The sequence below is a fragment of the Cricetulus griseus genome, chromosome 6 (assembly GCF_003668045.3).
Source record: "Cricetulus griseus strain 17A/GY chromosome 6, alternate assembly CriGri-PICRH-1.0, whole genome shotgun sequence".
In the NCBI taxonomy this organism is placed as follows: Eukaryota; Metazoa; Chordata; class Mammalia; order Rodentia; family Cricetidae; genus Cricetulus; species Cricetulus griseus.
In genome coordinates, this window is record NC_048599.1 from 139,143,821 (window position 1) to 139,170,211 (window position 26,391).

Here is a 26,391-nt window from a genome sequence, read left to right on the forward strand (position 1 = left end):
TCTGGGAGGCTACTGCTGACAAGTCATTATGGTGTGGGGCTCTAGCCCCCAGTGCTTAGTTCATAAAATTAGCAGTGGTGACTAGATAGCACTGATAACAAAGCTTCCCCAGCCTGTGGCTGGGTAGTCACACAATCACCTTCGACAGGACAGCTTAGCTTTCAGTAGTAGCACAGTGCTCTTTGACATTATATGACAATGCCTCTCAGCAGTAGACAGGTCCTAAGGCTGCCTCTGCATATAAAGAGACCTCTGAAACTCCTGTGCCCTGTTCCCCATCAGTGCCTGTTCAGAAGGAGCAGAGCACAGCCAGCACTGGAGAGACCTCATACCTCACAGGGGCTCATTTTCAAAGGAAAGTGAGAAACATTAGGAGGGCCTCCAAGCAGGGGTGGGAGGGAGGCTTTGCTCATCAATCCTCACAACTCAAGATGGCTGTCAGGGACGTCAGCACATGTCTGAGCAAGGAACTAAGAAATCCTCATTGAACATTCTGGGTCCTAAAGCCAGGTATCGTGGTACACCTGTAATACCACAACTCAGGAGACTGAAGCAGGAGGATGGCTATGTATTCAAAGCCAACCCTAAGCTACAGAACCAGACTCTGTTTTAAAGATTTTTAAAATTTTTATTTTATGTGTTTTTTGCCTGCATGTATGTATATGAACCACATGTATGCAGTGCTCACAGAGGCCAGAAGAGAGCTGTGGATCTCCTGCAACTGGAGTTATAGATGGTTGTAAGCCACCATGCAGGTGCTAGAAATCAAACTCAGGTCCTATGCAAGAGTAACACGCGCTCTCATTGGCTTAAGCCATTTCTCCAGCCCCTCAGACTCAGTTAAAAACAACAACAACAAAACAAACCAAGAACCAAAAGTAAAACAAAACCCCCAAACCAAAATCACAATGTTAAGGTACTAGAAAAATTATCCATAATTTTTATCTCCAAAAGGAAAGTGTTTTGGTAACTTCTTCCAAGCAAATAATCATCAACAGCAGAGAAATCTTGTTGTTCTATGCAGCACCTGGTCCTTTGGCAGTACGCCACATGTATATACAAGTGTTTCACATCCTGGTGAAACCCCATGGACTGCTCACACTTGCACGGAAGGCTATGCCAGAACACTCTGATATCCCCATAAGACAGTATGTAGTTTTTCTCCTACACACAGTCACTGTCATTCACTGTAATACCACCCAGCCCTGCTCTAACACCTTGGCAGAGTGGACACCCACCAGACCCACTAGGATACACTAGCCCCAGATGGACAGGTTCACCTGCAGTGATACCCTGCAGGGCAGCTAGCCATGGGCTCCCGAAGCCAGAAGCCACTGCCTGCTTCCCACCTTCCCATTCTAGCCTGAAGCATCCAAAATCAGAGGCTAGCCTATTCACCATGTGTCCTGGAATCTGCTCAAGGCCTAGCAGGATCTCACTACCACACAGGCAAAACAGGCTATGGAAATAAGGTTCCTCAGAGGCCTGTCTGCTGGAGATGCTTCACTCAGACTGTATCTAACGGCTTCAATACCCATAGCATAATTCAGCTGTTAACCACACTTACACCCAGCCCTGGGTTACCTGTAGCTTTCTGGCCATGGCCACCACTTCATGGTCTGGAGGGTTGTACTTATAACAATTCGAGAACATTAACCGGATATCAGCTGCGAAGCCCTGTGCATCTGGGTACTCACGGCTGTCCATTTTCCTCTGTAAGAAGCAACAAGTGTGAGCAGACAGCACTAGCTAGACCATGTAGGGGATAGATTTAGATCCTCAGAACATCCTCTGGCAACCAAGCCAATTGCCAGTCAGGACATGTGGCAATTAGCTTGGATTGGAGTCCTCAGAGGAGGGAGCCCTGGGGGAAGGGGTATGAAGTGTTTCCTTGAAGCACCTGAGCTCCAAGGAAAGAGCCACTGGATAGGAGAAGCACTGGGAGATAAACCAACCCCACAGCCAACCCCATCTTCATCTAGAGTTTTCAGTTCCATGTAGCAGATATCACAGAAGGTTCTGGGGTTGGGGACTTTTTTGGAGTTTCAGGTAAAGACTCAGTTTACAGAGGGAGACTTTGCTTTTCTTGTGAGATATCCAGGAGCTGTTACTAACTTGCCTCTTAGGAGATGCCTTACATCTTGGGCCAGAGGCAGTTCTGAGTTTGTGCAGGGGTGGAGGACTGCAGGGCTCTGTGGAGCTGATGCTGACCAATCACAGAGACCTGGCCACCCCATGACAAAGCCCCTCAGACTCCACTGAAGTCTAGCCCAAGGAGTTGTAGCAAATGCAGGCACACAAAGCTAGTGGGGCAAATTGGTGGGGAGTAGGTGTGCATACTTTAAGCTGCTTATGAGAGTGTGTGGTTCCTGTCTTGTGTGGAGATCAGAAATCAGTGACCTAGGGGCTAAGCACCCACTGCAACCTCTGATTGGACATGGATTCCTATACAGTAGAGGGATCTTAGTAACAGGCTTGGCCCTTGTGCCCAATAACAACCATGCTCTAAGGAGATGGCTGCCTGGAGAAAGCCTCCTGGAGCTGGTATGACACATGCCAGTACAATTTCCTCCTTAAGCTTTATTATTATTAAACTGTTAACACAGTGGATACTGGAGGGATGGTTCAGTGGGGTTAAGGGTACTTGTTACTCTTGCAGAGGAGCTGGGTTCAGTTCCCATCACCCACATAGTAATGCACAGTCATCTATAACTCTAATTCCAGGGAACTCAACACCAACTAATTTCTGTGGCACCTGACACGCACATGGTGCACATACACATATGCAGGCAAACACACACGCAAAATAAACCTGAACAAACAAAAATGAAATCTACAGCATAGTAAGGCATTTCTCCCTTTACCACATAGTATTTAGAAATTGAGGCCGGTCGGGCGATGGTGGCGCACGCCTTTAATCCCAGCACTCGGGAGGCAGAGGCAGACAGATTTCTGTGAGTTCGAGATCAGCCTGGTCTACAAGAGCTAGTTCCAGGACAGCCTCCAAAGCCACAGAGAAACCCTGTCTCAAAAAACAAACAAACAAAAAAACAAAAAAAAAAAAAAATAGAAAAAAAAAAGAAAGAAAAGAAAAGAAAAAAAAGAAATCGAGGCTGCCTTATACTCTTCTATTAAAGTCTTTTCACTGGGTATGTCAGATGGGCTCAGCCACTGATTCACCTGGGTAAGCACCTAGCCTCTCTGTAAGCCTGAGCAAAGCACATGGTGACTTCTCAGTGAATTGAACTCCCAAAGCTGCCTCATCTTGGATCCAAAAACAAGTAAGAAGCCGACCAAATGGAATTAGCCTGTCGCAGTGCATCCAAAACAGTGGAACCCCTCGTAAAATTCCAGAACCCCACACAGTGGCACAGTAGTGACCAGGCAGATTACAACAAGGCTTCCAGCAGCTTCAGGGACACATGGCTCCCAGGGCCTGCTTCCTCACCCCTGCCCAGCTGGAAGGCCAGTTGCTTGCTTCATTTTTACTCAAATGAGCACCAGGCATAATGTTGTTTAGGTGGCCAGGCCTGCCTGCCCCTGATATAACTATCGAGGACAAAAAAAGCTTCTATTGGGAGATTCTTCCTCGGGTATGATGAGGTACGACAGCTGACACCACTGCCTTGGCAAAGCTGTCTGGATGAAACAAGCAACTGTCCCACCATCTGGCTTAGAGAAGGGAGCTGCCTACCTCAAGCGGTGAAGGGAGTCCTGAGAGCTACCACAGAGATTCCCTCTAGGGAGGGCAGAGGAACCAAGCCCAGCTCTGGGTCTGTCATCATATCCCAGGCTCCTTCTCCTGCAAAAGCTCAAGTCCGCTTTCTTACCTGCCAGGCCCTGATCTGGCTGGACACAGCAAAAACCAGAATGAGACCCTGACTCTGGGGAACCCTTGCACAGCAATGGCACAGCTGAGCTTGTGTTCTCAGTTCTTTGTCCATCTCTACTTCCCTGCCTGGGTGGGGGCAGGGCTCAAAGGTAGCCAAGGTCCACCCATGCTGGCCACCAGACTCCCACCTTTGCTGCGAGGTGCCTACACATCAGGGGTTTTGAGACAGGGCTTTTCTATGTAGCCCTGGATGCCCTGGAACTTGCTATGTACACCAGGCTGGTTTCAAACTTACAGAGATCTACCTGCCTCTGCATCAGCCTCAGAAGCAGACACCATTAAGAGCTCCTTTATCTGGTGATACAGAATTGGAGGACAAAGGAAGAATGGAACCACTGATCTATGTTTCACCAGAATAAATGACAATGGAGGTGCAGACTCAGGGACCAACAGGCCTTCTTCCCTGAGCAGGCCAGGGTATGAGCAGGCCCAGTTCTCAAAAGGCAAGATATATCAGCAGAACAGGCTCTGGAGGAGGTCAGAGTGGGCTAAGCCAGGCAGAGCCACCAGGGCCACAGAGAGCCTACTGACTCTGGGTACCACCCTGTCCTCCACATCACCCCCACTTACTTTGACTGTGCTGAGGTCCATGGGGTGCTTGATGATGTCATGGTAGTCATGCAGCTCCAGTGCCTCAGCATCCACTGGCTTGTAGAAGGGCCATGCATAGGCTGCATGCTTCTTGGACAGCATCTCCCGGAGGATGCTGTCACAGTGCCGCAGGTGCTCTGACAGCTTCCCCTTTTTACCGGCATGCTGTGGGACCTCACCATCTTCCAGGTCCTTCTTGGGAGGTTTGATGGGGCGGCCCCCACTCTCCCGTCGGGCTACTACCTTGGCCTGCTTGGGTTCTGAAAGTGGCGGGGGAGACTCGCTCCGGCTGGCAGTGATGGCCGATGTCGTAGGTGTGGTCGTGTCTGCTTTCCGCTTCACGCCCTTTTTCTGTAACAACAAAGTAACAGTGAACTCCAGAAACAAGGAAGTGTACAGGGAGATGTGTCTCACAGCTGCCACACCTCTGGAGTGCAGACTGCCTGCCAGGCGCCAAGCTAGCGACCACATGCAGGGTCTCATTTCCTCCTCAGCTGTCCCCACAGTACAGAAGACACCGAGGCTCAGAGGGGCCAGGCCCACAGTCCAAGGTCACACAGCTGGCCATGGTGAGGCTGGGACTCTCTCCCTTAGCCCTGAGGACTCAGCCATCCAGGTGGGTGAGCGTGCCACTGACCTGAGCAGCATGAGGTACTGCAGGGAATTCATCCAACCTCTAATAAGCACCACAGACTGGTGCCAGAGACCAGGACTCCCTGCTTCAAAGACCAAGAGGAAAGTGCCAGACCAGGCCCTGAGCAGGTGCTTCAAGGACAGACACAAATCGAGCAGAAGGAAGGGAGGCAGGAGGAGCATTCCAGGCTGGATGGGTGGGGCAGCCTGACCAGGAGACATGAAGCAGCCACAGCAGTTAGAGGCCAAGAGACTCCGAAGGGCTGTAGGCACAGACAGACCAGAACTTTATCTGGAAGGCACAGGCAGTGCAGAGGGCTGCTAAGCCCAGAAGGTGCCACAGTCTCCCATGGGTGCACCTGGAGCTGGCTGCTAATAGCAGACACGCATGTAGCCTCTGCCAAGGGACCTGAGGGGGAAAGGGGTCTCTGCCACAGCCTGAAGAGCCCAACCAAGAGGTATCACCAACTGAGTTGGGATCAGGGTTTGGTATATATTGAGACCCGCTCAGTGGATTTCTCTCAGCTTGCTTAGGTGGGCAGAGAAGCCAACAGGAGCCACAAACTCACAGGCCAGGTGATGGCAACACAACCTGCCATTGACAGCCTCCTAGTTACTTTCCCAGCCAAGCTGCCACCCTCAGGCTGACAGGGACACAAACTGGCCATCCAAAAACATTGATGGGCACCTACAGGATGGCAAGCACCAAGCGCGAGCTGCAGAGGACCTGGGATGGGAGGGCAGACTCGCTGTGGCAAACAGCCTGGCCAGGCGCCACCGGGAAGTGCAGGCAGTGAAGGCCACAGGGAAGGGAAGGCAATGGAGGTGGCATTTTACCTTGGGAGAGCCATTTAACCCCTGAGCGCCCGTTTCCTCATCTGTAAGAGGGGGGGACTACTGCCTGCCCCAGAGGGTCACTGTGAGGATCAAATTGAAGAAGATAACACACATGAGTGCCTGTTATGGGCCCTACCTAAAGCAGGAGACTCAACAGGCCTTGCCAACCCCACACCTCACAGAAAGCCCCCACTCCATCTAGACCCAAGTAGGGCCCAGCCAGGGCAGGACAGTGTCACTGTGGAAAGGCCCAGCAAACAAGGGATAGCTGTGCAGGCCCTTACAAATCCAGGCTGCTGCCACTGGCCACCACTCCCCTAGGGATGACCAGAGATGACCTGACCCCTCTACCCTTACTACTCGCCCCACACCTTCCATACCTTCCCCAATAGCTTGTAAAGGCCAGGGCTACCAGGCTGGAGAAGTTGGGGTTCAAGTCCAGCCCGGCCAGCACCAGCCATGTGACCTCTACCCCTGAGCCTCGGTCTTCTTGTCTGTGCAGAAAACCTTTCCAAACAGCTGCACCTACAAAGGCAGCAGAGGTCCCACCTGCCCCAGTGCTGCTGCCCCTGTTTCAGGAACGCTATGGGGCTTGGACCCCCAGCCAACCTCACCAGATAGCCATGCAGGCCTCAGGGAAGCTCACCTTGACTACAGGCGGTGTGGGAGGGACCACAGGGACAATGGGTGTCGCAGGAGGAGGCGGTGCGGCAGCTGGGGGGACGGGAACCGATGTGACGTTTGCAGTGATGGTTGGTACAGGGGTGGCAGCAATGACGGGTGTCTGGGATACAGTGGGGGGTATGTTCTGGAAGGGGGTTGCTGGGGAGACCGAGGATACGGCTGCCACTTGTTGTGTACCTTCAAAGCAAGGATAGGGAGCTCAACTCAGTGGACTCTATTTTCAGAAAGCATCTAAGAAGACCATGTCGTCCAGCCACAGATAGCACTAGGGCCTTCTGGGACAGACCAAGATACCCTTGCTAGAAGAGTCTCTCGTCTGACCTTGGGGCAGGGGTTGGCCCTGCTGCCTGGACAGTGTTTACTCAATGACTGGAAGAAAAAACCAGAGTAAGCCTCATAGCCAGTTGAGGGTGGGGAAACCCACTCACTCAGAGCTCACAGCTAACCAACTGACAACCCAGGACTCGGCCTTTCTCACACCTAGCTTCATTTCAGCCACTCCATGCCCAGTCAGCCATTCTGTCTGACACATCTCTAGTCAATACCCATTCTCAGACCTGGTTGGACCCCAGGTTGGCCCTATGGTTCTGGATAATGATCACCTTGACTCTCTCCAGCCGAGAGACAAACTCCTCTGAACCAGACAGCAAGCAAGGCAAAGATAACGCTAAGATCAATACAAACAGGAGTAAAACGTGGGAGGTCAGCCAGACACGTGACAGCCGATACAGCAATACCTCCCTGCCCCAAACAGATCTGCCACCTGCCAAGCTCATCACACCTGTCCTACTGGCAGGCAAGGGACACAACTCAGAGGGTCCAAAGGACTCACACCCACCCCCTCCACTTATAGTTTCAGCAGAAAATGACTGCACTCCCTGCCTGTCTCCTTTTCCTTTTACCTGCATTCTGGGCTCCTGCAGCTGGCTTCCGGCCTTTGCCCTTTGGAGCAGGGGGCAATAGTTCAACTTCCTCCTGGGGCATCTGGGCCACTTTCTGCAGAAAGATTTTCTCTAGGGCCTGGGCCATTAGCACTATGTCATCTGTGGGCTGAAGACAGAGAACCCAGGTCACTTGCCATAAAGGGAGCTGTGTACTTGCAAAAGACACTGTAGGTTGTAGTTCAAGAAAGCATTAAATTTTGTTACGAGACTTGGTGTGGAGGAAGGGCAAGAGTAATATTTTTCAACATGGAATACCCCAGAAGAATAGTAACAAAGAAAAAGCATACAACAGCCTTCACCAAGCAGAGCAAAGGAGCTACCACAGCTCGGCTCCCACACCTTCCCTTTCTCACGTTGTTAAAGACCAAATCCCCAAGCAAGGTCCCCTGTGACTCTGGCCATCTGCTCCTACACTGGCCACTCTTCAGGGTTCCCAAGTCAAGTGCTCTGTATGACACTTTGGGTGGCTGCTCATTGGGTCATAGCCTACTTGACTACCTCCTCTTGATGGAAGGCTGGGCCCCCAGGTCTGCACCCTGAACTTTCTAAAGGTGGGGCTCCTAGGCCTCAGGATAAAGCCCATGAGCTGTATCAGTGAGTTTCCACTGACCCCCAGCATGGCACAGGGACTAACTGATCACAAAAGTGCCGGACTCACAGGGCACCTGTGAACCAACGACATGCCAGGGACCTGGGCCTCCCAGTACCAAGCTTGCTCCCTCAAGCAGCTTTAGGGCTCATGTTTTGTGTCTTACCTTGTTATAAATATAACAGTTTGTAAACATGGTGTTGAAGTCCTGCATACACTCACTGGCACTCCAATAATAATTATTTTCTAATCTCTTCTTGATAGTCCCCATGTCCATTGGGTTTTTTATTATTTTATGATAATCCTAGGAAAAAGATGTTCAGAGGTGTTAATCAAATAGTCAATGTTATTCTCATATTTCCCAAGCACAGCAAAGTCCTCCTAAGTCAACTGGTTCCCGGGGCCAGGGCCAGATGCCTAAGAGCAGGTGGGGCATGTGGTCTGAGGAAGACTCTTGGCCATCCCAAATTCTTGCCAAACTTGTCCTCATGGGTTTCTCCAGCCAGGGGCAGAGCCCAAGATTCCACATTCACACAGAGCCAAAATCCCTCTGACTTTAAAATTGCAGGTGTCCAGGGACTAAGCTGTGCAAAGAACCAAATGAATAAAGTGCCTGTCCAGGGCTTCTTGTTGCAACTCTTCAGGTATCTCTATTTGTATCCAGATAAAATCTGAGTGTGCACTGAAGGGACCATCACCTGGAAAATGGGCATACCTGGCATCTGACTGTGAGTAACCATGATGAGTGGGCAGAGGCACAACTCCTAGTGCATGGGATAAAGACTTGTGTGGCCCTCTGCCTGCCCCAGGCCCCATCATCCTCTAACCCAGTGGTTCCCAACCTTCCTAATGCTGTGACCCTTTAATACAGTTCCTCATGCTGTGGGGACCTCCAACCAGAAAACTATTTTTGCTGTTATTTCATAATTTTGCTACTTTTATGAACTGTAATGTAAAATCTGTTTTCCGATGGTCTTAGGCAACCCCTGTGAAAGGTTCACTAGACCCCCAAAGGGTTACAACCCACAAGTTGAGAAGCACTGCTCTAGCCTGTTCCTTTTATTTTTTTCACCATGGAGGCCATAGGTTCTCCCCATTTCTTGTACCCAGAGCAGTCACCCTGCTAGACCAATGGCCTCCTGAGGTACTGCTATATCTCAGACACCATCTTTGGGCAGGATTTCCACTCACAGGCAGGTTCAGCTTGATTGCATCCACAGGCTGGTAGAACGGCCAAGCGAATTGATGTTTCCAGAGTGTCTTCACCACCACGTTCTGCATGTACTGCAGTTGGTTAGTCTTTCGGCCAGGCTTGCTGGGGTTGGAGACTTCGGGTGGGGGAGGGTTCACAGGGCCCGGGGCTGCCGGGATCCCCGTGGGGGCAGCCGCTGTAGTAGTGGACATCCTCTGGCAGCTTGTTCACTTGCTGTCACAGTAGCAGCTCAGAGAGGCGCTCCTCGTGGAGGCTTGGCATCCCATTTCTGGGCCCAATCAGGCACCTGCAGAAACAAGCAGAGAAGTTATCACTCTGAGGGCCTCCACTTCGGCAAGGACACAACCTTCCCTACCACCTGGATGTGTGGCCGTGGCAGTCCTCAGAGCCACCCCGGCCGCTGCTCTTCTACCTGGGAAAAATACAAATGTGAGTCACTGGCTCCCAGAAAGGGGGTGTGGAAAGTACAAAGGGCCTAGCCCCTTTCAGCTCACAGCTCCACTGAGTGGTTGGGATGGCTCAATTCTACTGGACCCTCAACTACTTGGCTATGGCAATTATGTTAAACAATTCAGACTCAGAGAACTACAACATGGACCCAACAGCTTAGCTGAGAGATGAGCAACAACTGAAGTTTGCAGACCTAAACCTAGCACAGGGAACTGGGGCCCTGAACAGAGCATGGCATGAGATTCTAATGTAACCAGGAGAACCAGCTGGGGTTTGTGATGGTGGCCAGCTGTGACATGCCTGACCCTCATCCAATCAGAACAGTGAAAGAGGGTGATCACAACCTGAGGTCCAAGCTGGGCAGTGGTGGCGCACACCTTTAATCCCAGCACTTGGGAGGCAGAGGCAGGCGGATCTCTTTGAGTTCGAGATCAGCCTGGTCTCAAAGAGCTAGTTCCAGGGCAGCCTCCAAAGCCACAGAGAAACCCTGTCTGGAAACATCTCCCTGCCTCCCCCCCCCAAAAAAAGCCTGAGGTCCCACCTGTGTGCTCAGTTCCTGAACAAGACACATTCTGCGACTTCCAAGTCTCCTATTCTAGCTGTCAGGAATGCTGGCCACATTGAGGGCTCAGTTGTTCACAACAGTTCTTCAAATCCTGGAAAGGCCAGGGTGATGTGCAACACTGGTAGCATACAGGATGTCCCCACTCTACAGAACCCCTGCTATAACTCTCCTAGGGTACCTCCACCCTATGCTGTCCCCTGTGTTGCATGGCACAGCACCAATAAAGGAGCAGCACCATGCAGCAGAAACTCAACAGTAAGGATACTATAAAGCAGAAGTAGTGAATAGTAAGACTACTGTGTACTATGTGGCAAGAACACTCTAAGAGTATGGTGTGTGTGTGTGCCAAACAGGAGGAGCTGTGCAGGAATATACACAGATCCCTCAATATTCAAACCTCTCTGTTAGGAGTGGTGGAAATCCTGAGCAAACACATGCTGTTGACATGGGCACAACCACAGCCACGGAGGAATGGCAAAGCCCTACCTACTCCCTGGGGTAAGACCCAGAAAGGAAGAGCAAAGCCTTCTTCTGGTCCATGTGTGCAGAACATATCCACCATAACATCCCCTCCCAGATATGTAAGGTCTGAAGTCACTCTCTTACAGCAACAACTCCTACCAAGATTAGCTAAACTTGTCTCCTTGACCCACCTGCATACCACAAACCCTGCCTCCTCGTTTATCTGCATGTAATAACGCTGCCCCTTTGTTGAGCTGTGTGCAATAACCGGCCTCCCGTACCAACAGTATGTGTCAAAACGTGTTCAACTTCCAGAGTGCTGCAGTTTCTCCATCAAAAAGCCCAGTCCACCCGACTTTCAGCTATTTCTTCATATTTGCCTGTCTTTTCTTCATTCCTTTGATGCCCTATCAGGTCTGTCCCTAGGACACTTGATAGGACTCGGCAGCTTTCCCTGGAGGAAGCTGGGCAGCACCATGTGTGCACATGGACCCACATCCACTGGTAAAGGCCTAGCCAAGGCTCCATGCTGCATGTGGAGCCTGGTGCCTCATTTGTGAACCTGGTGTCTTTCGGCCTTCCCTCTGTTTATGCTTATCACATTGGAAGGGTTCAAGGCAATACCCAGAGGTGAGGTGTCCAGCCAATTCCAAGACTTACAGGTGGACCAGTGAGGCTCAGAGTGCTCTGGCTGGTCGACATCCTGCTGGTCCTTTCAAGTCTCACCACAGAGGTTGGTAAATGCTGCAATCTGGAAGCTCTTCTGGAGAAGCCTGGCTGCTAAGCATTTGGTAACATCTACTCTCAGCAAGTTCCTTCCACCCCAGCTCAAGGTGGAAAAGGTCTCAAACCTACATCAGACGTGTCACCTGCCAAGCAGCTCTTACTGCCCACTAACTGCACACAGAAGTACATCTGAGCATCTGGGGTGCTATCTGTGTTTGCACTGAGGCTCTCCGGGCATCATCCTGAGCACCCACAGCCTCAGGGAATAGACCAGTGGCCAAGCAGCCCCTCCAACCTGGGCCAACAGCCATGAACCTTGTCCTTTCCCTGTAGACCAAAGGCTACCTAGGCACAAGCCCAGGCTATCCACCCACCAGAAACTCAGTTCCTACCTCCACACCATTTCTCAATGGGATCCTCAGACAGTCCTGCCCTATACAAAGAAGGTGATCCTGCTAGCATATTGGATCAATCACTTATAGGTTCAAAACCCTGCTCCTGATTCCACACTAACCAGCAGAGCTGAGGTGACAGGGCCCTGGAATGTGTAGCTGCTGTAGTCACATTAGCCTTCATTATCCTTCAGGACCTGGGGCTCACATCCTCCCAAGGCCTTCTCGGAACTTACTGAAATCCAAACAGCATGGGGCTATAGAGCGGATGTTGAGGTAGCAACCCAGGGTTACAACTCATCCTTGCTACCTGCCAGCCTCATAGTGTTCCCTTTCATCTCCCATGTGGCTGTGAGCCTGAAGTTAAGCACTCAGGGCTCGGGGAGCACAAGCTGGCTAGTGGAAGAGTGGAAGCTGACTCTCATAGTGTACGGGATTCCCAGGAACTAAGGCTGGTCCTGCTACTGTGTGGGTCCAGAAAGCTAGGACAAGAGACTGAATCTGATCTGGGAGATCCAGGACACTGAAAGGGACCTGAGGCTGCAGACTAAAGTACAGGAAGGCCTCCTCTGAGGAAGGCAGATGATCATAACCCTTTCCATACCCCGGTACCGGGAACTACCTGCCGAAATGTACTAATGCCTGGGATGGAGAGAAGTAGGGTGACAGCAGGTTAAGTCGTGAGGAGGGTGAGAAATCTAAGCTGCCTAGTCCCCAGGACCACCAGAGAGAGGGGCTGAGAGGTAGGATCCCAACCAGTGGGCACCTAAGCAACCTAGTTGTGGTAGTTTAGAAGTAATTAGCCCCTAACAAGCTTATAGGGAGTGGCACTATTAAGAGGTATGGCTTTGTTGGAGTAGCTATGGCCTTGTTTGGAAGAAGTGTGTCACTGTGGTGGTGTGCTTTGAGGTCTCTTTTGCTCAAGCTTCCCTCAGTGTGACACAGACCACTCCCTGTTGCCTTCGAGCCAACATGGAGCAGCTCATTCACCAACACCATGTCTACCTGCACACTGCCATGCTCCCTGCCATGATGATAAATAGACTAAATCTCTGAAACTTTAAGTGAGCCACTCCAATTAAAAGTTTTCCTTTATAAGAGTTGCTGTGGCTATGGTGTCTCTTCACAGCAATAGAAACCCTAAGACAACGGAACAGTACCATCTCTCTAGACTTTCAGATGTCCACATATTTCCCTTCAAAGCACACTTAATATGGCAAGTCTGGACAGCAGGGGCCACTATAAGCCTAGCCTGACCTTCACTCATCAATGCCTAGCAACCTTCAATCAGAGAGCAGTGCTAAGTGAACCGGACACCGTCACACAGGAGATGCTATGTCAGTGCCAGAACCTGTGAAGGAAAGAGAGCCATGGGCTTCCTTGAAAGCCATCTCCCATTGGAGAAGCAGCTTTCTGACCCACAGTGAGCCCACGCTGCTTACTGGAGCAAAGGCTTAGGAGGGAAGTGAGGCTTCCAGAAAGTACAACTGAGACAAACCATTAGGTGGTGCTGCAGGCAGAGTCAGGGACACACCAGAGCACACAAATATGCAAACTCCTATTAATACAAGGAGCATGGGCTGCAGTGCAACCCTAAGCCCAGCCTCTAAGGTATCTCCAGGTGATATGGAGGAGAGTCATGGCAACCAGAAATGCCAGCAGACAGGCCATGTCTGGGGCCCTCTATCTCACTGATGGATATATCCCTGCAATGCTCACAAGCCTACCGATTGGAGGTGCCACACCTTTCCTTGTTTTTTATTCTGGCTCAAGACAAGAGTCTCATTCTGCAACTCACACTGGTCTGGAACTCACTATGTAGCTCAGATTGGTTGGCCCTACCTATGATGTTCCTCTCACTGGGTCACATGTTTAAACTGCCAACTTTTCAGATTTCAGAAGGCCAAACCAGTGGCCACAACAACCTATAGGGGTGGGGTGGGGGAGTCTCTCCTATGCAGATCCCTATCCTCAGGCCTAAGAGAACACTCCATCCAGCATCAGCATCACCTTCTTCAGAGATCAAATGGCCAAGAGCCAGCTGGTAAGTGTTTTTGAATAAAGACAGTGACCCTGCAGCAGGAAAGTTGGGGTACCCAGGGCTGACTTCTCTACGGAGTCCTGGATCCCCTCACTTGGGCCTCCAGGACAATACAAACTCCATTCTATAATTCAGGAGCCAGGCTTGGGGTACAGTATGGCACTCAGGACTGAAACACAGGAACTTACTCGCTGGAAACCCTTGCTGGAGAGGGAACAGAGGCCACTGACCTCAATCCTGACTTAGGATTTGATCATCTTTGGGAAGCAGTGCTAATTCTTTGGGGGTGATTGTGAATTTCAAAATCTCCTTATCTTTTAGGGGTTTGCACTGCATATTCCATGAATGAAAAATGTATGGAGCTTGATGGCATATTGGGAGAAGCATAAGACAAATGGCAGTCTGGACAAATCAGACAGCTTAGGACTGTCACGAGACAGGACACCCCATCTCCATTCTTGTCCTAATCTACAAATTTGTACCATAAGCAAAAGAAGATGCATCCTCCTCCTTGGTCCCTAGCCACATCCTTCAAGAAGCTGAGGCAGGGGCCAATGGCCTCAGGTAGAATGGCTAGAATGGAACTAAAGTGAAGTGCCAAAGATGCTTCAGGGCTTCACACATTTCTAACCCACAAAATATCCCTGAAAAACACCTGCCTCCAGCAGAGGCACAGGAGTGGCTCCAGCTGCTTTGGGATTGCTCTTTCTGGTACAGATGGTCCTGCACATTTGGTACCCACAGAGCTGGAATCCTACCTTCCAGGTGCCAGTTCTAAGGGATGCACACATAGGATGGCAAGACCTCACACAAGAAAGGAGCTGGTGGACCTTGGCATTGACTACACAGCTCCACTGACTGCCAATGAATGCCAGACAACTCTTCACTGCAGACTACCCCCAGGGGGGCACCCTTCTGTCTGCTTCCCATTCAGCTCAGCTGCTGATCATAAGCCAGGACACAGCAGCCCCAAACCCTCTAAGGACTGGTCACAGACGTTTCCACACACTATTGATATTACACATAGCAACCACTTCAAGTCAGGCATGACAGAGATGGAGCCAGTACCTCGTGAGGAAAAGGAGGTCCACCTCCCCAGGCCTGCCACTGAGCAAAGCCTGACTTCTCTACAGAGCCCTGGAGTCCCCCTCACTTGGGCCTCCAGGATAGCACAGGACTCCCACAATGGGCAATACCTCAGGCCAAGTGTGGGTGAAAGTCCATCTCAGGAGGCATCAGCCTCAAGAGGATGTGAAACCACCTAGTGTGGAAACTCAGACAAACCACAAAGGCCCACAAACACCAGAGAAAGCCTGGAGCAAGACTCTAGTGAGACCCTGACTGCTGCAGAGGGGCCACCCAGAGAGGGTGGGACCAACTCATATCCTATACTAAGGACAGCCCCCTTGCCACAGCAAGGAAAGGCAAGAAAGGCCTATAAAGCCTCAACTCCCTATTGATTCCCGACACCCTCCCGCCCACCTGCCAAAACCATTCAGGATATAGGGAAGGAAGGCCTTAATCCTGTAGATTTTCTAGCCTCACTATATGGTCTTAGGCAGGCCACCCCCCTGCCTTCCCCTGGGTCCAAGAATGAAAGGAAAAATCAGCCGTTTAAGTCCAAAGGACAAATCAGCAAAGGTGAGAGGCCCTGGAGAGACACAGAGGGGTAGGGACCTTCAATTTTATTACCATGAAAAACACCCAGTAAGCTAAATGCAACCTCACATCATCCTCCTATCAACTCTCAAGCTATTTGGATCAGATCCCCCGCACCCACCCCCCTCACACACACACACACACACACACCAGGTCAGCACTACTAGACAGCAGGGACATGAGGGCCAGTATCCCCTGCAGCCTAGTGTTCAGGCTTGGCAAAGGTCAGCTCCACAGCTACTCACACACAGAACCTTGTCAGGCTTTGGGAGAATATCTAGCCTGGGGAGCCTTTCTTGGGACCCAGGGAAGAAGCCTCTACTCTGAGATTCAAGGCAAGCTGAGAGGGCTCTCTATCTGGGAAGGCTGCCCTGGCCATGTGTGGGGGAGAGCCAGGAAGGGGCAGAGCCAGTCCAGCTTCCAGGGACTCCAGGTCTGAGCTGCAGAAAGGCAGGGGCCATCCTAGGGACATCTGAGATTTGCATAAAGTGGTCCAGGGAGGAGGCAGCACAAGCATAGATGCTGAAGGGGTTGAGGTGTAGGGCCTCAGCTGACCACAGACCACTGCTCTGCCAACCACAAGATGCCTTAAAGAGGCTGTCTCACTCAAGAGACAGAGGCAGAGGCAAATTCCAGGACAGCCAGGGCTATGCAGAGTCCCTCTCCATTCCCATCCCCAAGAGGCTGCCTCCTCTGATAAGCAGCCTCACTTCTACACATTTAGGTCATCATATCTCCACACCTTAGTCTCATTTTCCTCGAGTCACCATAGTTCTGAAGGACCCTATACTGATGGGTCCTTCCTTTCACTGGGTTTCTGTAACCCTGCAACACTAGTAGTCCAAGTAGTCCAAGCCCCAGGTCCTTGCTGCTAGCTTCAATACATTGGTGGGCATCCAGGGGCTCCACTTCTCAGGTAGGTAAGTAGCTACTCAGAGGTGGAGAACAGAGGCCCAGTATATGGCCCAGGCAGGAGGAGTCAAAGCCAGGCTCCAACAGGGCCATCTACCCAGACTCACCACTATCCCCACAGAACTCTTAACAATGGTGCAGGCTGCTGCCTTCATGCTGGCATACCAGTTGGGTGCCCTGGGAGTGGCCAACCCTAGGGTTGGCCCTCCAAGCCTGGAGAAACGGATCTGTTAGGGCAGGGCCAGCTTCTGTGACAGACAGAGCCAAATGCTCATTGCTGTTGGGGCCTAGGGAGGAACATGGCTGGGGGGCCTCACAGGAGTTTATATGGGGCCTCCCTGTCCACTTGCAACTCTCCTAAGCAGCACTGCCTGTCCTTTACTGTTAGGGAGTCCCAGCCAGCACCCCAAGCTCACACTGGTCATATCACACCTGCTTCTAACAGCTGCCTGGCTCTGTCTGGCAGGGGACTCACTCTGATAGGCCAAGCCCCACCCCATGAAGGGTCAGCTCTGTTGAACCCATAGCTGTCCGATGGAAGGGCACACAAGGCTCAGTGACTGCAGCTGTCACCAGCCACCACACCTCTGACTTCCAACAGTTGCCCATGGCCCCAAGCCCCTCACGCTTCCCAAGTTTGGGTTTTTCTTAGGCCTTTGTGCCTTATATCACAGAAGTCTGCCCAAGGAAACTAAGCTGTTCTTCCTCTGCAGACTGTGGCCTCCAGAAGGGTCCCTGAAACACCCTACAAGAGCCACCCCACACAAGACCAGCTGTGAGGCACTGAGAGACACCTACATTCTGCAGAGGGAAGGTGGATCACTAGCCTTGTACTTACGGGGGTCCCAGCACCTTTGCAGGGAGCCCCCGCCCAACCCCAGTGGCCCCATGTGCACTAACTAAGGCTCAGAGAGCCTGAAACTACATTGAACAGAACACTTAGCAGAACAAAGCTGGGCAGGAGGCCCACCTGGCACCTGGATCTGCTGGGTCACAGAAGACATACTCTCCTGTTGGGCTGAATAACAAGCGACCAACTCAAGGCCTGATTTACAGATGGGTCAACTAAAATCCACAAGGATTGTCACCTTGTCTTTTTTCACCTCTCTGAACACCCCAAAGCAAGACCAGGGGCCAGGATGGGAGGTCAATCCAACTACTCACAGCCCAGCAGCTCAACTACCTTATCTTCTCATCTACTCACCCAACAGAGGTGTCAGCCAAGAGAAAGACACCATATCACCAGCCCGTACTCCCAAGTCCCTCACCTCCAACCAGTGGCCCTGAAGAACTAGTTCCATCAGACCACATGGGAAGGAAGGCTGAGAAAGGTGGTGGCCTGGGAGACCACAAGGCCAAGAACCACAGAATTGGGTGAGTCAAGAGGGCCAGGAGATCGGGGTACCATCTTGCCCTTTCCTCAGACCATTCAAGACAGGCTCCAGGCCCACCTAGATTAGACTGGGACAGAGATAAGAATGCGGAGCACCAAAGGGCACATGCTTCCTGAGTCCAGTTCTCCACATCTGCCCTGGTTCCAGGGAGATGGGTCAGCTCTCCAAGACTCTTTGGTGAGTAGCCCAGGGCCAAGTAGTAACCCACCTTACCTTTAGTCTAACAGGCCACACTGCCCAAGGGAGAACACTACCTGCAGGGCTCATTCAACTTCCCCTCTTTCTGCCATGTGTTAAAGGGCATAGCAGAGACACAGCAAGCCCAATGACAGCAGCTACTGCAACTGCACCCACGCAGGCATTCACACAATGCTCATGAGAAACTGAGGCCATCCTGTCCCTGTGACGCAAATGTCTCCTCCACCTCAGACTCCAGGTCCCATAAGGCCTCTACAGATCACAGTGTCTGGGTATGTTTTCTGGAAATGTCCAGACATGGGTGAGGAAGCCCAACTTCTAAGGCCACTGGAAGTTGGCCAGGGACCCTTGCACACCACTGTACCCACATGACACTTTTGAAACCCCTCCACCTCCAGCCCCCAACACCTAATGAGCCCTTCTGTGGAACCATGAGGGAGCCTGATGGGGGGAGGGCCTTCCCCAAACTGTATGTCCAGTTCAAGGTCATCAGGCCATAGAGACTCTGAGAAATCAGAGCCAACAGTGCTGGCCTGCCAGAGCCAAAGCCTGAGACACAGACAGACAGACAGACAGACAGACAGACAGACAGACAGACAGACAGACACACACACACACACACACACACACACACACACCTACCTACCTAGGATCTTTATCAACCAACAGGTCTACAAAGAGACTTCCAAATTGTGAGCACTCAAAATGGGACACCTACCCTGCAAAGAGCCCACCAACAGTTAAGATGACTGGGTGTCCCAGAGAGCAGCAATTACCACAAATAACCAAAGGGAACCACATCGGCAAAACTTACTGCAAACAGCAGTCCCCAGGTGAGTCTACAGCGCATGGGTGCAGAGCTAGCTTCATCAGGACCTTGTAAGGTTCAAGGCTGCCCCACGGAAAGGAGAACTGCTTTCTGTTACAACTTCATATTACAGTCTGAAGCAGGAAAGGGTCCCCACTGGATCCATCCAATAGTTAGTTCTTGTGGCTCTTCCTTTTGAGATCTGGGCATTCCAGCACTTATTTCAACAGTAGGCAGAACATCCCACTTGTGGCCTTGGGCCACACTCCCCCGGGGGAAGGCTCGGCCACAGTAAACCAGGAAGTGGACAAGGTAACCCTGGGAGGCCCGGGGGCACAGCTCCAGGTTTGTAGGAGCCTGGGCAGAAAGAAGCAAGCCAAGCTGTGCCTTCCCTTTCAACACTCCCCCACTTTCACTTTCTATGGGTCTAAGGGAGGGAGCCTTTACAAGCTCCATCCCTTATTCAAAGCTCACTTCCGAGGCAGGATACTGCACTGTGGAAAGAAAGCAGTTATTCTACTTTGTAAAAATAAACCTGGCACCTTCTTAAAAAACAAACAAAAAACCTGGCACACCCCCTGGTCATCCACCCTGCAACAGCTCTTCAATGCCTCTTTCCTGGGTTTCCTGGACATAGGGCTAGGACTGGATCCACAGATTCCTAGTGCCTTGCTCAAGAACTAGGCCCAGAGCTTACCAGCAGGGTCAAAAAGAAATAATTACTCCTGCCTCCTGAGCTGTCAAGCCTGTACCTCACCTCTCCTCATCTATAGCCAACAGACAGAACAAACAGCAAACAGGCCTTTATTTGCAAAATGATGGGGCCACCAAAAAAGGTCACGGAGCCTGGGGCTGGTCCTTGCAGTAGTCCTTTCCTGGACCCTGGAAAGCTTGTGAGAAACTCTTCAAGGAGAATAGCAGAGATCTCAGCTCTCTTCAGGGACATCCCCATGAACCCACAGCGAACGAATTATCTCCACTCTAAGTACTAAGAAAGTGCAAAACAACCCGGGGGGGGGGGCAACCAGCTTGTCCTCACTGGGAGTAAAGGGGGGCAGGAGCTCAGCTCTAGCAATTCCTTCACTTACTTTTTCTTCTTGCACCCAGCCCCATGTTAGCCACTTAACACACGAATGAACACAGACACAAATGTCTACTACAGTTATGAAGTTTAAGGTACAGAGGAAAACAACAGCTGTGCACTCATTTCAGGCAGAGAGCTCTAGACCAAAATTGCAAAGGGCAGGGTCTTAGGATTGAGCCATAAATCGGGAACTCACAAAAGGGTATGCTCCCCACACACACACACACCTGGCTCCAGTGAGTCCCCCTCCGTGCCCCTTACCCCAAGGGCAAAGAAGGCTGTTCAAAGCTTCCACGTCAACCCTGCCCCCGGGGCAGCAAATAACTGGTGACGAGAACTTCCCCAAGCCGCCAGGTTGTTTTTTTTTTCCCCCGAGAACCCTCAAGAACCTCATACGAGAGGCTTTGGGGTGCGCATTCCTAGCCCAACTGGCTTGCGGGATATACTCGAAGTGGGAAAAAGACGTGCACCCCACCCCTCCCACCTCGATTCAACTCGAGCTCGCCCGGATTAAGTACTCTCTCCGGCTGATTTCAAAATGCGAACTGGGTTTCCTCCTGGCCTGGCTGCAATAATCAGTAACTCGCGAGAGCGCAAAGTCGTTCCCGGGCCATAACTCTGCAAAGGCGGCCGCCGCCCCCCAAGCCACGCTGCCGCTAACCCCCTGGCAAGGCTCACGCAGAGCCCAGGCCCAGCCTGGCCTGCCCCGAGACGATCCGCCCAGGCCGGCGCCAGCAAAGTGGCGCCAGAGCGCACAGTCGCGACCCTGGGCACACCGCGCGCACCTTCCCGCGCCGCGTCCTCCGGGCAGTCCCCTTCGGAAGATGGCGGGCAGAGGAAAAGGGGAAAGAAAAAAAAAAATCCCTTCCGTGAGGGAGGGCTGGCGCGGAGAGCGAGAGCCGTGCCAAGTCCAGGCTGGGCGCCCCGACCAAGGCGACGCCTCCCGAGCCAGGCGGCAAGACGCGGCGCAGAGCGGAGGGGACCGGAGCCCGCGCCGCCGCCGCGACCTCGGGCGGGCGGCCGCCGTGCTTTGTTGCATCGCGGCCGCGCACAAAGGCGGCGGAGGCGGCGGCCCGGGGCTCGGGGTTTCGGGATGCGCGGGAGGCCTGCGCCATGCTCTCGGGGCTGCGCTTTCTCAGCCAGTCCTGCCGCCGCCGCCGCCCCGCGCACACAAGGAAGCAAGAGAAAGGCGTACTTGGCCTAGGCGGCTCCAGCGCCGTCGCCTCCCGGCCCGCGCGGCCGGCTCCTCTTTGGATCGCCGGCCCCGGCAGCATAATAGACGCGCCGGAGCTGTACAGGGCTCATGCGCTGCGCCGCGGCGCCTGGCGGGAGTCGTAGTCCGCGCCCGGGCTCGCGCCAGGGCCGCCCAGGGGAGGCCAAGGCGCACGGACTACATGTCCCGGCCCCGCCGGCGCCGCGCCGCGCCCCGCCCCGCGCGCCCCCGGCCGTCCGCCCCGCCGACCCGGCCGCTAGCGGGCCCGGCCCGGGGGGGCGCGTGGGGGCGGGGCTGGAAGACTGCCCGCCAGGACCCCGGGCCACGCCGGAACCCCGGGCTGCCCGCGCGCTCTCTCTCCTACGTTCTCTGATACACGCAGGGACAAGAGCTGGTGGGCGGATTTCCAGAAGCTCAGGAAAGCGTGGGAAAGGCGGGAAAACAGTTGGCACCCTGGGGTAACTACCTGGACACCCAGAGGCCTCCCTCAAACCCGGGACGCGCACACGCGGGGCGGCGCGCACCACCTCCGAGCCCGTGTTTGTAAACAAACCGCGTGCCTAATTAGCTTGGCGGGGGCGCGCGCAGGGCGGGCCCTGCCGGGGAGGAGCCGCGATCAATCCCGCCCCGACGCCCAGGGGCGCGATGAAGATTTAGGAACCCAGAAGAGAACTGGCAGCTAGGGCTGGAGGAGCGCCAGTTCTTCAAAGCTAACGACCAGTAAGGGATGCCCCAGGCTGTGCCAGCAGTCTTTCCCTCCCCTGAGCCTCAATGTGTCCCCATCTGCTTGTGGAAAGACACTAACGAGATATGTCTCTGGCCCCTTTCCTGCATTTTAAAAGAGTTAGTTCGCGGTCACAGTTCAGATCTTGTTTTCAGTGAAGATTACCCCGTTCCCCATTTTTATCCAGCTCTAACTTAAGATGAGTGAGAGTTAGACCCCTACAAAAACGTCACAAACAAAACAAGTTTTTCATCAGTGCCTGCTGAATCTGCCAATGCAGAGTTCCAGTTCCTGGTGTGGGCTGGACCCATTCCAGGCTCCTGGTGTCACTGGGTTTATTTCTGGTTGAGCAGGCACTTTGCTGCATGCAGGAAATGCGCAGGTGGTTATGATATTAAATGCCAGAGCGCCCCCCCCCAACACACACACACACACGCGCGCGCGCGCGCGCGCGCGCACGCGCACACAGTGAAGATGTGACTCAAGGCAAAGTGACTTATTCTAGGTCTCAGAGCTCATACACAGGAGGTTCCAATCCCAAAGTACAAGACCTTGGAAAGAGATGTGAGGACAAGCCAGAATCTCTCATTAGGGTTCCTGTTATCTCTTCTGCCTATAGCATGGGTGCCTCTCACACCCAGGGTCAAGGTGGCCACTACAAGAAAGTTCTGCTTTTTAGATTGCAGACTGGACACAGGGCAGGATAGTGTTAGACTGTCCTTAGACTTAGTTAAAAGTCCTTAGACTGTTGAACCCTGGCCAGGCTCTCCAGCCCAAAGCTATGTATGACTAGGACCCTGCAGAACCATAGCCACCTTAGAGGCTCCATTCCCATCCCTGCCATCTGAGTCTCACCCTTCTGGACACATTGAGCACTATGGCTACCAGAACAGGTGACTTGACACTTAACTTTTTGTTTAACTGTGTGTGTGTGTGTGTGTGTGTGTGTGTGTGTGTGTGTGTGTGTGTGTAAGCATGCATATGTCACAGAGCACATAGAGAAATTAGAGAATGACTTGTGAGACCCATGTGAGTCCTGGAGATTGAACTGGGATCATCATGCTTGGAGGCAAGTGCCTCAGCTTGCTGAGCCATCTCTCACCAGCCTAGTGACTCACTACTTAAAAACAGCCCTTGGGGCTGGAGAGGTGGCTCAGTAGTGAAGAGAACCTATTGCTCTTGCAGAGGACAGAGTTAGGTTCCCAGCACCCACATGTTAGTTCCTAGCTCCATGGTATCTAAGACCCTCTTCAGACCTCCATGGGTACCAGTTATGTATGTGATATTCTTGCATAAACACAGGTAAAACACTCACATAAAATGAAATAAGTCTTTTAAAGACCCCCACCACACACTAATCAAGCTCTCTCCACCACCACCAAAATCTGCCACCAGGCTTGACCTTGTAGGGCAAGAAGAGCATTGTGCACTGGAACCAGCCAGGCTGTGTGAAACTTCCTGCCATGTCCATCTTGTCCTCTCACCTCTCACTGAGATACTCCTAGGAATACACAAGAACATGGGCCTCTCCAGGGCCTAGTCTCTCACAGCACTATACTCATGTCCAAGTGTCCCACAGAGCTTAATGGAGTACCTCTCCTGGGCCCGGCTAGATCTATAAGAGATTAATCTGTGTGGGGATAGAACAGGAGCTCATCTTAGCGTCACAGCCCTGGGCTGGCCATTCCCAGGGCCAGGGCTGGTGCCCCTCCCTGGAGCCCCGTGAGCATGGGGGAAGGGTTCTGGATTCCCTGGCTGTCCCCACCCCCAGCATCCCACCACCAACTAAGTTGAGCCTTAAGTGAAACCTCCTAATCTCACTGGCATGCTTCCTCCTCTGTCAAAGATATAAAAATAGGCCTGACTTTCCAGCTTCTACAGGGTTGGGGTGGGGCAAAGCAGGCCGGAAGGCACACTGGACCTCTGCCTCCCTTTCCTTCACTGTCACATCTCTCTACCTCCTGGTCTCACTCCATGTACCCTTTGTGTATCCTCTCTTTAACCTCTAAGGCCTTCAACAGCCCATGAAACCTACTGGGTATTCTGAATTGCTAAGGAATTAATATTCGTTTCTGTACTCCAGCACCCACCTGCACCTCCACCTTAGCCACCCCTGCTCATTCCACACTCCTTGGGTCCCACAGGGCTTCAAAGCCAGGGGCTAGCTGCTGCCTCCTACTTCACTCAGCCTCCCCTACAGTACAAGAGGAGCAGAGAGCTCCTTACAGCCTGGTAATTTCTGGGCAGCTGGAGATATGCCAGGCGCTATGTGAATCTTGGAGCAGTTTGGGTTTTGTTTTTTGTCTTTAAGACTTACTTTCTGTGTCTGAGTGGTGCATGTCTGGTGCCCAGGGAAGTCCACACCAGGAACTGGTAAGAGAGCACCTGATGCCTTGGAACTGAAGTTACATGTAGTTGTGAACCACCATGTACATCTTCAAGAGCAACAGGTGCTCTGAACTGCTAAGCCTTCTCTCCAGGCCCTGTTGGAGCAATTTTCTGAGATGGTGATCACTGTGTCCATGTGACAGAGGAAGCAAATGGACAGTGAGGTGATATTGCCCTCCTCAGCCACAGTGTGGGTGTCCATTTCATCTGCAAAATACACTTGCAGTCTGACCTTGAGGAGATAAACTCACCAGAAGAAAACAAATGCTTCTTTCACAAAAGGGAGCCCAGAGGGAATGGGGCTAGGAACAGAACTATCATTTTCCCCTTTCCCTGTCCCCAAAATAGAAAGCCATTTAAGCCATTTGCACAAACCAAATAGTAAGTTCCTTTAAAAACACAGAATCAATCAAGGCCAGCCTGGTCTACAGAGTGAGTTCCAGGACAGCCAGGGCTACACAGAAAAACCTTGTCTTAAAAAACAAATCCAAATAACTAGATAGATAAAGTAAAGAAATAAATAAAAATAAAGAGAGAAAAAGAGGGTCGCCAATGGGACAGATCTGGTAGAGCACTTGCCTAGTATGTGCAAGGGTATAGGGTCAACCCCTGCACACCACACTTGTTCACAAACAGTAGGCAGATGTCTAGAACAACCTGCAGGCTCCAGTGAACAGAGAGGATGAGCAACATGGCAGCTTCATAGTGTGGTTGCAAGATGGTAAGGAGGATGTGGGGCAGCAGGCCGGGGGGGGGGGGGGGGGGGGGGGGGGGGAGGCGGGGTTAACCCCACCTCAGCCTCAGATTCACAGTGTGCAACACCTGCCTCATGGGACAGCAGTGAGACTAAAGGAGGCTGCAGTCATTCATTGCAGAGGCCTTGATGAAGTGCAGGGGACCAGGAATGCCATGAGTACTGTGGTTACCCAGTAACAAGACAGAGCTTCAGCTGTCATTCAGTTGGCATGCCAGGGACACATAAGTAACCAAGACTTCAGGGTGCTCAATGCAAGGGAGAAAAATCACAAGGGATCCAAGAGCCCCGACTGCTGTGTTCAAGACCACAAGACATGGGCCAAAGCACTGTGTAATTTCAATTAACTTTCCTTCTTGACTATTGGTATTTTCCTGTCTCACCCCACCTCCCTGTGGTACAAAAAAAAAGTATTTGTGTAGTTTTGATTTGACTGAGTTTTGATTTAAGACATAATCTCCATGAGGAGCTTTAGAGATAATGGCTCAGCTGGCAAAGCACTGATTTGCAAGTGTGAAGACTTGAGTTCAGATGCCTAGAACCCACATAAAGTGGACACTGCAGATCACACATCAATATTTCCAGAGGTCCTATGGTGAGATGGATGGCAGAGACAGGCTTCCTTGGAAGCCAGGAAGTCAAGAACCAACGGTAGATGTTGCCTGCATTCACATCTACACATGAACACACACACACACACACACACACACACACACACACACACACACACACGAGATTAAACAATCAGGAGCTAGAGAGATGGCTCAGCAGTTAAGAACACACACTGAGTGGTGGCACATGCCTTTAATCCCAATACTCCAGAGGCAGAGGAAGGCCGGACAGCCAGATCTATTAACACAGAGAAACCCTGTCTCAACGCCCCCCCCCAAAAAAAGAGCAGAGGACCAGAGTTCAGTTCCTACTACATAGGACCAGCAGCTCCAGGGGATTCAACATTCTATTCTGGCATCTGTAGGCACTACACTCAATGTGCAAATACACACACACATATGCATATATGTACACATAATTAAAAATAAAATAAAAATAATTATCATCATAAGACAACAGAGAGAGTGCTGGCCTGAGCAGTGTCCCAGATCCCGAGTCTCCTAGACTCTAGCTTCAATTCAAGGTGCCTCATGCCATTCCTGGTGCTCTGTGTTTTGAGATTGTGACACTAGCCTATCTTGACTCTGTTATCCACAGGAAAGCTTTCTGCATGGTACCCTGGAACA

At 52.0% G+C, this 26,391-nt stretch overlaps 1 protein-coding gene across 2 annotated transcripts in view; it reads right to left on the reverse strand.

The window, feature by feature from the left end:
* The window catches only part of Brd3 (bromodomain containing 3), a 31,013-nt gene extending 9,589 nt beyond the window's left edge, over window positions 1–21,424 (reverse strand). For both annotated transcript variants that reach the window (XM_027423028.2, XM_027423026.2), the window contains exons 1-7: window positions 21,270–21,424; window positions 9,362–9,669; window positions 8,337–8,474; window positions 7,540–7,687; window positions 6,600–6,814; window positions 4,463–4,834; window positions 1,585–1,713 (exon numbers count right to left, since the gene is read on the reverse strand). In XM_027423028.2, the coding sequence (XP_027278829.1) occupies window positions 1,585–1,713; window positions 4,463–4,834; window positions 6,600–6,814; window positions 7,540–7,687; window positions 8,337–8,474; window positions 9,362–9,574 (1,215 nt within the window). In that variant the 5' untranslated portion in view covers window positions 9,575–9,669; window positions 21,270–21,424. The remainder of the gene's footprint in view (window positions 1–1,584; window positions 1,714–4,462; window positions 4,835–6,599; window positions 6,815–7,539; window positions 7,688–8,336; window positions 8,475–9,361; window positions 9,670–21,269) is intronic.
* Window positions 21,425–26,391: the final 4,967 nt, after the last annotated feature.